At 33.1% G+C, this 13695-nt stretch overlaps 1 protein-coding gene across 2 annotated transcripts in view; it reads right to left on the bottom strand.

Annotated features, from left to right (window-relative positions):
- Positions 1-1687: 1687 nt before the first annotated feature.
- Positions 1688-13695, bottom strand: part of LOC148305914 (ethanolaminephosphotransferase 1) — a 30632-nt gene continuing 18624 nt past the window's right edge. For both annotated transcript variants that reach the window (XM_088265906.1, XM_088265907.1), the window contains 4 exons: positions 11570-11727; positions 9841-10021; positions 3813-3998; positions 1688-3143 (listed from right to left, as the gene is read on the bottom strand). In XM_088265906.1, coding sequence (XP_088122032.1) covers positions 3084-3143; positions 3813-3998; positions 9841-10021; positions 11570-11727 — 585 coding nt within the window. In that variant the 3' untranslated portion in view covers positions 1688-3083. The remainder of the gene's footprint in view (positions 3144-3812; positions 3999-9840; positions 10022-11569; positions 11728-13695) is intronic.

The following is a 13695-nucleotide window of genomic DNA, read 5'->3' as shown; positions in this document are numbered from 1 at the left end:
AATATTTTTTCTGTAATAATTTATTACAAAATCAATAATGTTTTGCACAATGAAAAATTACACCAAGAATACAAAATATTACATGAAATTTTAATATTTTAATTGGAGATACATAAGTAGATATGTTCATATTTTTATAATTATTATATAGGTTTGATCAAAATAGGAGTAAATATGTATAATATTTGACTATGTTAATAAATATCATACAAAAGATATATTATAGTGAACAGTAAACATTCCACGCTGGAAAAATATTATGCCAGTAAGCTTTTTACAAACTTGGTTTAGAATTTATAAAATATTTTTATTATTACATCGCTTAAAACTACAAAAGGTATTTTCATTACATTCAAGTCATTTATATACGCCCCAAGTTATCGAAAGTTGCACCCCCCAGTTGCAATTCATGGAGCTTTTCAGGGCACTGTGCCATGAAAATTATTTGTATAATTAACGTGTACTTGATTTTAGTTAAATTAATTAAATTTATTATAATCTGTTTAAATCAAAAGTATAAATTGTAAAAACAATTTGAAATAAATTCCCCACAATTGAATAAAACAATAATAAAATGTATTTAACTTATTAATTTATTTGATACATCGCTCACTCCTTTCAAGAACGTCATAAATCAAAAATCGACAATTTTCAGTTGTCCATGTTTTCGGAATGCCCAGAAAATATACTATATCCCAGCAAAAGAGGCATATTTTTAACTTAATATTTACCCGCTACAGGCCCTGTAGCGGGTAAATATTATGTTAAAAATATGCCTCTTTTGCTGGGATATAGTATATTTTCTGGAAAGTGTTGTTTTTGCATTTTGAAGAAAAGGTATTGTTTAATTATTTTTTAAATATATGAAATATTTTTCGAATGGAGAAAAACCTCCAGGTTTTACCTAAAAAGATCTGTTGCACACTAAAAAGTTCAATAATTGGCTTGATATGTACTTTTAATACATTGTATTATATTTTTAAACTTAAAAAACGTTCTCCTGAAAAATCAAGTTTTTTGATTTATGACGTTCTTGAAAGGAGTGAGCGACATATGGAGCTTAATAATTTTATGAATAATTATTTTATTCCGCAATAACAATGCCCTGAAAAGGATTAATAAATAATTAATTAAGGATTAATAAAAAAAGCCCTAAGAATTGAAACTAAGGGTGCTCTAATTATCTAATGACTGAAGGTGTTTTGTTTTAGAAGATTATACATATATAATTGACATTTGATGATTATATTTTTTAAATAAATTTTGTTTTGTAATTACATTATGTTTATTTATTAAATTGGTTCATATGAACTAATATGTTCCAAAAGATATTCTTTATTTTAAATAAAAGTTTGATTGAATTTCAGTGAATTTAAGTGACAATTAAAACAAATACATCATTGGACAAATAGAAAATACAAAAAATAGCTGCCATTATAAAATTTCTGCTAGATAAACCATACTTTATTTTTAATATTTCAATAAATAACATGGAGTTGATGAAGGGGGATCATGAACTACTATTCTTGATAGTTCTTTAACCATAAACTCCTTACCTGTAAATGTGCAGTTATAAAATTGCATAAAACATACTATTATTGAAAAATATTTTTACATTCACATCATTAACATCAATTGTAAACATAATATCGATCTAGCATTTGTGTGCAAAGTTTTCTTCTTCATATTTTATGAAATTTACTATTGGCACTGTGGAGAACAGTTTTTCACCAATTTTTTTTTTAAATAAAAAAAATGGCAGTTTGTGGTTTTTAAAGTCAACTAAAAGTAGTCATAAAAGGTTGATCAGTCATAAGGTAGTGAACATATTTGTCATTCAGCCTCTAAAACTGCGTATCCACTATATTCAAGAACAAGAAGAGTTCCACAATTGCACTAGTGTAGCAATCTATTTTCATCAGCTCTGCGATGGGTATTTTTTTGTGGTTGCTGAAAGTACAAAGTCTCCAACGAAGACTTTTCAGATGCGCGGAGTGTTACACGTTCGCGATGTAGTGGATACACAGCTTAAAAATATCTAACTATGGTCTTAAAAATACTGTTTAACAGTCCATATAGTTTCTTCATCATATGATCTTAGTAAAAAAAGAAACCAATTGTGCATAAGTTTTGTAATTTGCATTGTAAAAAAAGTATAAAAATATGAAAATATATTATAATTTTTGTGGTTAACCTTCCCTTCCCGGTGTTGTGTACCTAGTACACATTACTTCTAATAACCATAATATCTCTATAAATATAATAAATACAAGGCTAAGATATTAGGTATTCCTCCAAAACATATTTATGCATTGATTTAAATAATAATATAAATAATAATCAGAATTTATCGGGTACATCAGACGTATTATATATATAAACAGCGTGTGAAGAGTGTGCGGGAACCGCGACACTATGTATATTCGCATCTCACTCTTGCATACATGCACTGTGAAGCGTGAGGAGCTCAAACCTCAATGTTCTCTATGTAGCGGTCAGTTGCTCTTCAGCTCCCGACAAAAGCGGACCTATGCTTGTTTCGTGAGAGTTGTCAGATTGTTTTTCAATGTTTTTAGCAAATAAATATACGTTATTATAATTTTTTACTTCATTTATAATTAATTAAGGGGATTAGCTGTGAATGTACGTATTTTTCCAATTTAAAATCGCTATTTTTTATTGTGTAGTGACTACCCAACACCGGGACGCGCGTTTCATTTTAACACCGGAAGGGAAAGGTTAAACTACGTATCTACATATTGTCCGTGGTTTAGTCCCGCATTTGATATTAAATCAGTTACCGCTACTAATGAATTTTAATTTAAGTAATTCATTTGGAGAAGAACTCTGAACAAAGTTAAGATTTAATTACACCAGGCAAGATAGACATATTAGGCACGAGTACATATAGTAAGCTACTTAAAACAAGTATAGGTTAACACAATTATGGAAGATTGTAAACATCACATGAGATTCCACTTAAATAAAAAAATTGAGCTAGAGTCTTGCTATATGTAAAGTATTATATAAACGTCTTTGGAAAAGCATCGACTATTCAATTATAAAAAAGAGGAACATGTGGCCTATGATTCACTTTTTATATGGAAGCACCGTATTTTAAAATGTCTGCACATTTCACGCACCTGGAAAAATAAATTATCAACAATTATTCAAGAAATCATAGTCATTCTTCGATATTGGTGAGGGTTACATTCCTAGAAGAGATTGTGAATAACGAAACTGCCAATATCGAGATCGCTCTCAGCCAATGAGTGACCCTACCCTCCTGCGAATATGGAATGCATGAATTTCAAAAATAAATGAAACTTTCATATTGCGAAGCCAATAAATCACAGGTAAAGTTTGAAATAAAGAACATATAATTTTATTATTATTATATATGCCTAACCCTATACAATGTTCTGATATAAATATTTATGCCTTTGACTTTATTCATTCTATTTTGTTGCGATGGACGCTTAAATATTTTTCTGGTTTATGGAAAACTTATTTGATTTTTTCAAATCTTCGAGTGAACAGTTAAAGTATAAAAATTTAACCAAAACACATTTCGGATTCTGGAATTTCATAGAGAAAAATGCGTAATTCTAAAGCTAACTTGTAGATAAAATGTTCTTAGGTGAAAGTATTTCATAAGGTATTGCTGTCACATTGGATACTACAAATATTTTATTGCATGCAATCAGGTGAAATTTAAGGACTTCATGTTTGAATTTAAAATACAGTTTAATAAGGTTACAAATAGTCAATTATAGAAGGTGGCTTAGAAGATAACAGTTGTGATCACTTACCACACTAGATCCATAGTGTATGTGAGCGAGGGTCGCAAGAAAAGTTACCGAGTAGAGCAGCAACAGTTCAACATAGAAAGGAACTTGCACCGTTAGTACAATAAAGGTCAAAAAGGAAAACGGGTACAAAAGTGGGTTGAATAATTCACATCTAGTATTGCTCATTTGTGACACAATTAGACGACACTGAAAAATAAACAAAAAGAGTAAACAATATTATGTGCATTATTGGAAAATTGTTTTAATTAACACGTTGATTGCCACGGCAATTTTCAGAATTCCAGTCTAAAAAGTGAACCTTGAAAACATTATTTTACTTCTTGATTCTGAATTAATTGTTTATAATTATCATTATTAATAATTATAATTATTTTCTGATCATTTATTAATAAATTTCTGTTCATGCGTTGATTTTTTGTTCTCTTCCCAGAAGCCATTTATTCATATTCTTCTTCTTCTTCTTTCCATGTTCGCTCCCTAGGTGGAGCATATGGCCAACACGAGTCGTCTCCAAGTCACTCTGTCACGCGCCATCTCCTTGGCTTCCTCCCAGGTCAGTCCGGCGTCTCGAAGTTCCGCTGAGTATAGTCGGTGAATGGTCGTCAGCGGCCTTCCGGGGCGCCGGAATCCTCGGGGTTGGAAGAAGAGACACGAGGGGTTGATGCCCTCAGGTGGCATTCTAAGGACATGTCCCAACCATATCCACCTTCTTCCCTTCAGGACTTCCAGTATGAGGGGCTGTTGAGTTCTTCTCCTCACATCGTCATTCCTGACGAAGTCATACCACTTTATTTTATTTTTTATTTTTTATTTTATTTTATTTGGGATTTTTACAGCCAAAACAATATATTATACAACATTAATTTACCAAACTATGGCCAATTACAAAAAATCCTCCGATAATGCTATTCTTATGTTGGTTGGGGTGAGTGAGTGTGTGTGTGTGTGTTTGTGTTTGTGTGTGTGTGTGTGTGTGTGTGTGTGTGTGTGTGTGTGTGTGTGTGTGTGTGTGTGTGTGTGTGTGTGTGTGTGTGTGTGTGTGTGTGTAGTACCTATTTAAACAGTTGGCTTGTTGAACAAACGGCAACGATCAATCATTCACCTAATTTCCTGCTTATGTCATTTTTTATGGAATTAGTGCTTTTCCCAAATATATCTACGTCATTAAACATTTTATTATAAGTATCCATAATGCGGTTAATTGTAGTATTTCTGGCAAAATCAGTGTTACATTTAGGTACTTGAAAAAGTTGATTATAACGCGTTTGCCTTTGCGGTACCCTAAAATGGATGCGGGTAACCAGTTCTGGTGAATCTATATTATCAGAAAGGATATTAGCTAGTAAAACCATATCAGCTATCGTACGTCTATCAGCAAGAGTTTGGATTTTATGGAATGAGCACGCTTCGCGGTAGTCGGCAAAAAAAATATGTTCTTTACGATTTAAGATTTTTACGAATTTTTTTTGTATTCTTTCAATTTTATCCGAGTGATTTTTATGAGAAGGAGACCAAATTGGCGACGAAAATTCAAGTAAACTACGCACGTAAGAAAAATATACCGTTTTAAGAGTGATCGTTTTATTAAAAGGTTTAATTGTGCGTAATAAAAATCCAAGTGTTCTGAGTGCTTTGTCGGTTATGCTCTCAATGTGGTGATTAAAAGTTAATTTTTCATCGAGTATTACACCTAGATCGCGAATTGTTGAAACAGATTTAATATTAGTATTATTTAAGTTGTAATTGTAACTGATAGCGTTTTTTTTTCTGTTGAATGAAATCTTTAAACATTTATCCGGATTAAGAGATAACATATTATTTTTACAGTACACGGATAATCTATTTAGATCTTCTTGCATTCTATGACAGTCATTAGTATCTCGAATGTTTAAGTACACCTTCATATCGTCAGCATACATTATGAATTTACAGTTAATAAAACAATTACCTATGTCATGTACATAAATATTAAATAGAAGTGGCCCTAGGTGGCTACCTTGGGGGACGCCTGAAGGAAGCAATGAAAACTCAGAAGTATGACCCCCAACTACGACTGCTTGACTTCTATTGCTTATATAAGACCTTAACCAACCTAAAAGATCATTACATATACCAATTCCTTTCAATTTTTTTATAATTAACAAATGATCAACACGGTCAAATGCCTTAGAATAATCCGTGTATATCACGTCAGCTTGCAATCCTCCGGCCATATATTCAGTAATATCTGTCGTGAACAGGGCTAAGTTAGAGACTACGGATCTTTTGCGCATAAAACCGTGTTGCTCATTTGGAATGTGTAAAGCAACTTCAGATAATAAGTGATTGTAAACAAGCAATTCAAAAATTTTACCAAATACTGGTAAGATTGAGACAGGCCTATAATTTTCGACTTTATTTTTGGCACCACTTTTATGTATAGGGATGATGAGTGCTCTCTTCCAGGTATCAGGAAAGACTCCATCTTTTATTGAGCGATTAAACAAGATCGAAAGAGGTAAAGCGAGTTGACTTGCACATTTAACAACAAATAAAGGCGGAGTATCATCACTTCCAGCACCTTTGCTAGCATCCAATTCAGTAATAATTTTGAGTACGTCATCAGGAGAGGCATAGATTGATGATTTAACATTACATAAACGCTCAGAGAATGTAGAATCAGTAGAGGCCTTATCGACCGAGTTACTTTGGGTATAGACTGAATTAAAATATCTTGAGAAGTTGTCAACTACTTCCTGGGCATTGTTAGATATATGGTTTTGATACTGCATATTCAATGGAATGTTATTAGAGTTACGTTTACCCTTGATATAAGACCAGAATGATTTTGGGTCGCCAATAATGGCTTTTTCACAATCAATTATGAATTTACGAAAACACTCTTTTTGTACTTTTTTTTGTCTGGCCCGAAGCAAAACAAATGTATCATAGTCACGTGGATTATTGAATTTTTTCCACTTATTATGATATTTTGATTTTTCTTTGATTATTTTTATGAGCGAAAAACTATACCAACGCGGATATGAGTTGTTTTTTACAGTTTTAGATGGTGCAAATTCATCCAGAACATTATTTATTACCAAATAAAATTCTGCAACCGCTGAGTTTACACATTCACAATTGGTAAATTTATGTTCCCAGTTTATAGTTGACAGAGAATTGTTAATAGATTCATATTGCGCGCGTCTAAAGTTGTACGTAACACGTCCCACTTCGGGAAGAGATCGGGTGACTGGTGTACTCAATTCCACAGCTAGTGCCGGATGATGACAATCCTCCTTCACAAAAGTGAAATCACTACGATGTACTTTCAATTCCGTGTTGCTAAGCATTAAGTCAAGAATCCTGCCATTTGAGTTCACTATGCTATTGTACTGATGCAATCCAGACAATGACATGCACTCACTCAGTATACAATCTGCACTACCTATAGCGTGCGGTATAAGGGATAACGCGACAGGATCTCGTTCCCAGACAATATGTGGTAAATTGAAATCTCCCATCACCAAGAACCGATCATTGGGTTTGTCTACAGAGAGCTGGCCCACCAAATCACATAAACTATGTAACTGAGAAGCATGAGTGAGACCTCCAGGTATATAACTACATGATATGTGAAGTTGACTATTATGGTTAAAGTTATCCGAAGGAATGGTTATCCAAGTGCATTCAGCCTCGCACTTCAAGTTAACGTTAATTTGGGCACGAAGTGTACGTCGCACTGCAATGAAGACCCCACCTCCACGAGAATGTCCAGTTACAGTCTTATCACGGTCACAACGAAACAGATCATAGCGTTCGTCTATTATTTCGGAATCAGATATACTATCAGTAAGCCAGCTCTCTGTGACCGCAATAATGTCGTAGTCATTATTAAGTACATTTTGTGAAAATTCAAGAAGTTTGGTTCTCAAACCACGTACATTTTGATAATATATACTTAAGGCGTGATAGATTTTAAGATTGCTTGCAGCCATAATTGCTGTTTGACACACTGAAAATATTAATGAAATTAATTGAGAGGTATGATTGTGATAAAATATTGATCTTTTGGGAGCCTCCGATGGAGAGCCAGCACAGAGCTGCCATTACAATCGTTGTAAGCTTTTGAGCACCAAGCATTGTAAGATATATGAATAAGGTGTGTTGTGTGATGTATTTATATGGAATAAGATTCTGTATGTGTAAGAGTGTGTAAGTGTGTAAGGAATAAATTAGAGTTTGTAGGAGTGGGAAGGCAGTAATCACTATGTAATTTTCTTGAGATCCTCTTTTGAAGTTATTGATATAAGGCCTGATTTGTCGCATTTTCTTGCATAGATACGACAGTTTTTTGTCCATATATAGGAGTATCCTTTCTCTCTCGCGAGCGTCCTGCAGGATTTATATAGAATTTTATGTTCAGGTATCAGGTGCTCGTTGACGAACAGTCGTTTAGAAGTACCCGATAATCCTATATCGTTTGTGGTAACGCCTCGTGATTTGCGCAGGCCGGATAATATGCTGTCCTTAAGAAACCCAGTGCGTAACTTGGCTATAATGTTGCGCGGCCGGCCAGTGACGGAGACCATGGGCTGCACACGAGTTGCAAATTCTATATCCGAGATCAATATTGGTGTATCAGCATGCTTTGCAATTTTTATTATTATATCTGCCAGGTTTTCATTCTTTAATTCTGGCATACCCATAATTTCGATATTTTGGAGTCTCGTTTTTTGATTTTGCTGCCGTTGTTCAGATTGAAGAAGGTGGACATTTTCTTTCAAGGAGCAGATTTCTTTTTCTAAAATTTCTGTGTTATTTAATTTAGCTGATTTTTCTGAGGCAAGTTTTTCGAGGGAAGAAATGCGGTTCTCGAAAGATTGCAGCTCGTTTTTGATAAAGCTCCGCAAATCATCGAACAATTCTCTAAAAGCAATCCATTTATTAGATTCTTGTGCGAGGTTGTTCTTCAATTCTTCATATCCATCTCCTATTCTCTTTAGTTCCACCTGCATTGAGGTAATAGCGTTGGCCACATCGACACCTGCTGAGAAAGGTTGAGGTGACAGCGCCGAAGCTTTCTCTGAGGCTCGAGTCTTCATGAATTCTTTTCTGCTATGAGCCATTTTTTAATATTGTTTTTAAATTTTATTGTTTATGTATTGTTTTTACTGTTTATGTTTTTATAGTTTATTGCTTATGTGTTGTTTATTAGTTATGGTTAGTTTCAACCAACAAGAGTTAAACGTCACTTTAGTTTAAACATGTAACAATAAAAACAAGTGTTCACAAACAATGTTTTATATTGAATTTAAGTGAGAAATGGATCACCATAAGTGTTGCACTATACATAAAACTAGCAAACAACTTCTCCACTTACTGCTGAAGCACTTTTTGATTGTTGATATATACTTTAAACTAGGATATTTTACTTTTTAGTAGCACCTCACTCTCACATGTACTAACAAGCACGGGTAGGTCTTTATACCCAGTATTCGCCTCAGGCATCTATTTTCAAAACTTGCTAGTTTCTTGCTTTGAGCTTTGGTGAGATGCCACGACTCACATCCGTACAGCAACACTGTTAGGAAGCAGGCGTTAAAGAGACGACACTTGGTTTTTGTCGAGTAAAGCAGTGAGTCCCAGACTTATTCACTTATTCACATTTAGACTTATTCATATTAGCAGTGATATACTACAAATTTTAACGTATCTGCACGAATATGGCAAGTAAACACAGTAAGAGATAACTCATAGCCGGCGTCCTAGCAAAGAATGCAATCTACAAGTTATCTCGTAGTTGGCAGTCAACGTGTTTATTATGAATTTGGTAACTTTTTTAAAGCCTGAGATATTTCATCACTAAATAGGGTCAAGCTAAGCTTAAGCTAAGTTTGAGCTGTCAAGTTGACAGCGTCAACCATCAAAACATAACTCAAAAAGTTGTAAATTTTACTACAAACATTTGCCTTCACTGATCATATCTAAAATAAAAATAAGTCTACTTAAGAGTTAATTAATACACAGATAAACAGTGAGAACTTACCGTTATGTTGGAAAATATAGTTCCTGTTAGAACGTAAAATATTCTGGGATCTATGTGGATAATATTGTTAGGTGAATACACCACCCAGAGTGTACTGACTACAAAGAATATGGCAAGAGGAACGAGAGGTCTCATTGCTTCTGTAAAACATCTCATTTTACCAGTTCTGTCACGGTATGACCTGAAACATGCAATTGTAAATTTATGTATAATAATTTTAAGAAAATCTTTAAATCATATGAAAATTCAAAAGAGTAAACAGACGACTTAGTATTCAGAACCTGTCCCAGTTACCAGCCGTACTGATTTCATAATATGTGTTTAAATATTGTCTGATATTAGACATGTTTTATAATTTTTAAGATAATGAAGATCTGTCTATTTATACATGATAATTTTGTCTAAATGTTTTCGCTAGTCAAGTCAACATACAATACATTCACTAATTTTTAGACAATTTTTTTGATTTTATAGGTTTTTTATGGTTGTTTTTTTTCTCCCTTAACTGCTTAGTATGTTTTTATAAATTTAATGTATAATAATTTTATCAGTACTAAAAAAACAGATTATTTTAAGGTATTTATAGCTAAATCATAATTTAAATACATCAACTGTAAACATTTAAATGTAACTATTTTAAAAGAGGGCAGTTTTGAGTTATTTTTCTTATTATTGAGCTATTTTCATAATCAAATAAACATCCATGAGATTATTTCTATTGCACTGTTAATATGTCTGTACCTGCAAGATTGCTTAACACATTGTTTGCGGGAAATGCTTAAGAATGTCTTTAACATACTATTGGTAGAGAGCGGGAGACGCTTATTAGCGTTCTATTTACTTACTTTAGGTACAGTGTGAGACGCCAAAAAACATTTTACAGATCAGAGTTGGGTTTGCGGTTACTTGTTATTAGTATACAACCTTAATAAGTATACTTATTTGTGAGCACCCTGACGTTTGACAATCACATTGAGGAGATCACTCGAGAGTGGCTTGATGATTTGGGGACCACATGAACTTAAGTACTCTCTTATGGTAGAAAAACTGCAAAAGATGTTTCTGAGGTATCTCTAAATGAGTACGGGTATTATCCTTGGCTCTACCGGACCGAGTTTCTCCAGGGTATGCTTGGCTACAATAGTTTGGAGACTAGAAGTAATGTGTATTGGATTATGCATTTTTATTGATCGTTTTGCGGTATGACAGATAATCCTGAAATTATCCAGAGCATTGGTCTGTATGTCCCCTATAGTTACCTATGAAAGGGTTGGCAAACATTGTTTCACATTCCTATATATAGGAATGTGAAAAAATGCCTGCCGATGGTTATGCCCGTATGAAGAGCTACCACTATGCTGAATAATATATAGGTACCGCTATGCCAGATATTGATCCAAAGCGGGATTCTTCTACATCTTTAACAAGAATCTTCTTGCTTAATTTCTAATTTATGTTTTAATGTATACACTTTAAATGTTAGTTTGCAATGTATATATGAATTATTATTGAATAAATTGAATACTAATTAGGGTCGGGGTCGATGAAAAAACTGCCTGCCAACAATGTGTTAGTAACTAAACTTAATAAAAACGTTAAATACTTTTAAAGCTAACCAATCTTGGGTGAGTTGAGAACTAACACAATTACTTTTTTTTTGTCAAATATTAATAATTGATAAATGTTTGACAAACATACATTCCTTTCAATAAATATATGAAATGCGTACTTGTAAATGTTCCACAGGATAACAGTTTGACTAGAAATCACAGCCGAAAAGTAGAGAGTGAACTCGAATAGTAGCCCGGGTGTGATCCCGCCCGGCAGTTGCACGTCCCAGGCTTTAGGTCCTGTTAGTGCAGTCACCAGCAGTATCAGGACAACACCCTGGAATATTTCAGTATGCATTGCTTTAACAAATTCAATTCGGAAGTCTTTATTATAACCTTCTTCTTCCGGTAATATGTATTTACAACTCAACTTATAAAATGAGAATATCAATATAAAATATAATAGATACGGGTTCAGTATTTTTTTACTCTTCCGTAAGATAATTATGTATGACATGAAAATATTTAACTATAAAGTTATTCATTTGCGGCGACGGAAATAAATCATTGGTAAAATAAAAGTTTATAAAATCACCAATACACAAACAATACACAAATTCTGTGTGTGCGTTTGTTGGCGTGCTTTATGTATACACGCATGTCGTAACGTGTTTACTGCGCCAGTAGTGCCAGTAGGTCGTGACGCTACGCCAGCTATTGTGGCTGTTTGCGATTTTTTTCTCTCGTTTTCAGATACTTATCAGAGCTAACATTACAAAATTATTACATTTGAACTTCATCTATTGTCAACAAAAGCAATATTTAGGAATAATCATATTTTTCCCATTTTTAAAAACATATTTTCATATGGTGTACAAAATACATATCACCGGTGCACACGGAAGTTTTTAGCACCGTAAAGGAAGAGTTAAGAAATTAAGTATGTCTCATATTAGTAAGTGGAGTTGTTAATTTTTAAACCCCGCAAGAAACCTTTCATATCCGTAATACTAATGATGTCATATTTGACGATAATGATACCTCTCATTGGTTGATGATGAGCATATTTGTTATATTATTTTTTGACATCTCATCAAAGATAAAGAAGAATATGGAAGTCTGGGCATTTACGGGGCTGACGACCGTCATCGGCTGGTTTAAGTGATCACTTTACACACGAGTAACATTCACCAATTCTACCCATTATTGACAACCACACTACTCAAATTCTTGGAAGTTATGAACCAATTTAGAAACCTTGTTCTTGAATCACTAGAACTTCACTAGAGACATCTATTGGTGAGATGTAAAGAAGCTTTTTATTAAGCAGAAACTCTTATATTAGTATGTGAGGTCCGAATCCTGGATTATAATCACACACATGAGAAACGCCAGAAAATACCATTTTCATTTTTATTATTTAAGCTTATAATTTGACCAGATAATTTATTTACAACATTTTGAGTGTGTCCAAATACTTGTTCACAAAATCTGGATTATCTCCAATTACAGGAGTTATTTTTATATTATTTTTTGACATCTCATCATTCTTTGATGAGATGTCAAAAAATAATATGAAAATAACTCCTGTAATTGGAGATAATCCAGATTTTGTGAACAAGTATTTGGACACACTCAAAATGTTGTAAAGCATATTTGTTAACATAAATGAACTATTATGATTAGATCATAAAAAAATTGGCACTTTTAATGGCAATTTGTGTCAATGTCAAAATGTGATAATGTCAATTAAAATCGTAAGAGCCCTGACGACCCTGGCAGTATTTAACCGTTTGACTGATAACTTTTAATAAAGATTTTATCTGGAAAAAGGCAGGCTTTTTATTTAAAATATTTGATATGAAGATATCGTGGGTATACAGGCAAAAAATGTTAACTCTAAAATCCCTTATAAAACTTCCTCGACTCAAAAAAATCTGTGTTTGATTTAAAATTAATACATAAATCTAAAATCCCTGTTTGAATAATTCCTGTTACATATTTAGAGCTTTAAGCCTGAATAAAATACCCGCTATTAAACTAAAAGTTGAATTTACTTACAAAACCACATATATATGACATTTTAAACAACTTAGTGTAATTTGGCAGTTTATAGAACGTTGAAAACATTAAAATATGCATTATCAAGTAGAAATAGCATATTTTGTAGTTAAGGTTTTTTTTGCCAGTATACTCACAATATGTTCGAAACATATGAAATAATACTGACATTGGGTACAGAGTCCACTACAGTCCAAACACATACATAGAGCTTATGAAATAATACGGTATAATCAGTGTAAGC

The sequence above is a fragment of the Brachycentrus maculatus genome, unplaced genomic scaffold (genome assembly GCF_059751285.1).
Source record: "Brachycentrus maculatus isolate JH-2025_06_01 unplaced genomic scaffold, ASM5975128v1 h1tg000258l, whole genome shotgun sequence".
In the NCBI taxonomy this organism is placed as follows: Eukaryota; Metazoa; Arthropoda; class Insecta; order Trichoptera; family Brachycentridae; genus Brachycentrus; species Brachycentrus maculatus.
This window is presented reverse-complemented; position numbering and strand designations above follow the sequence as displayed.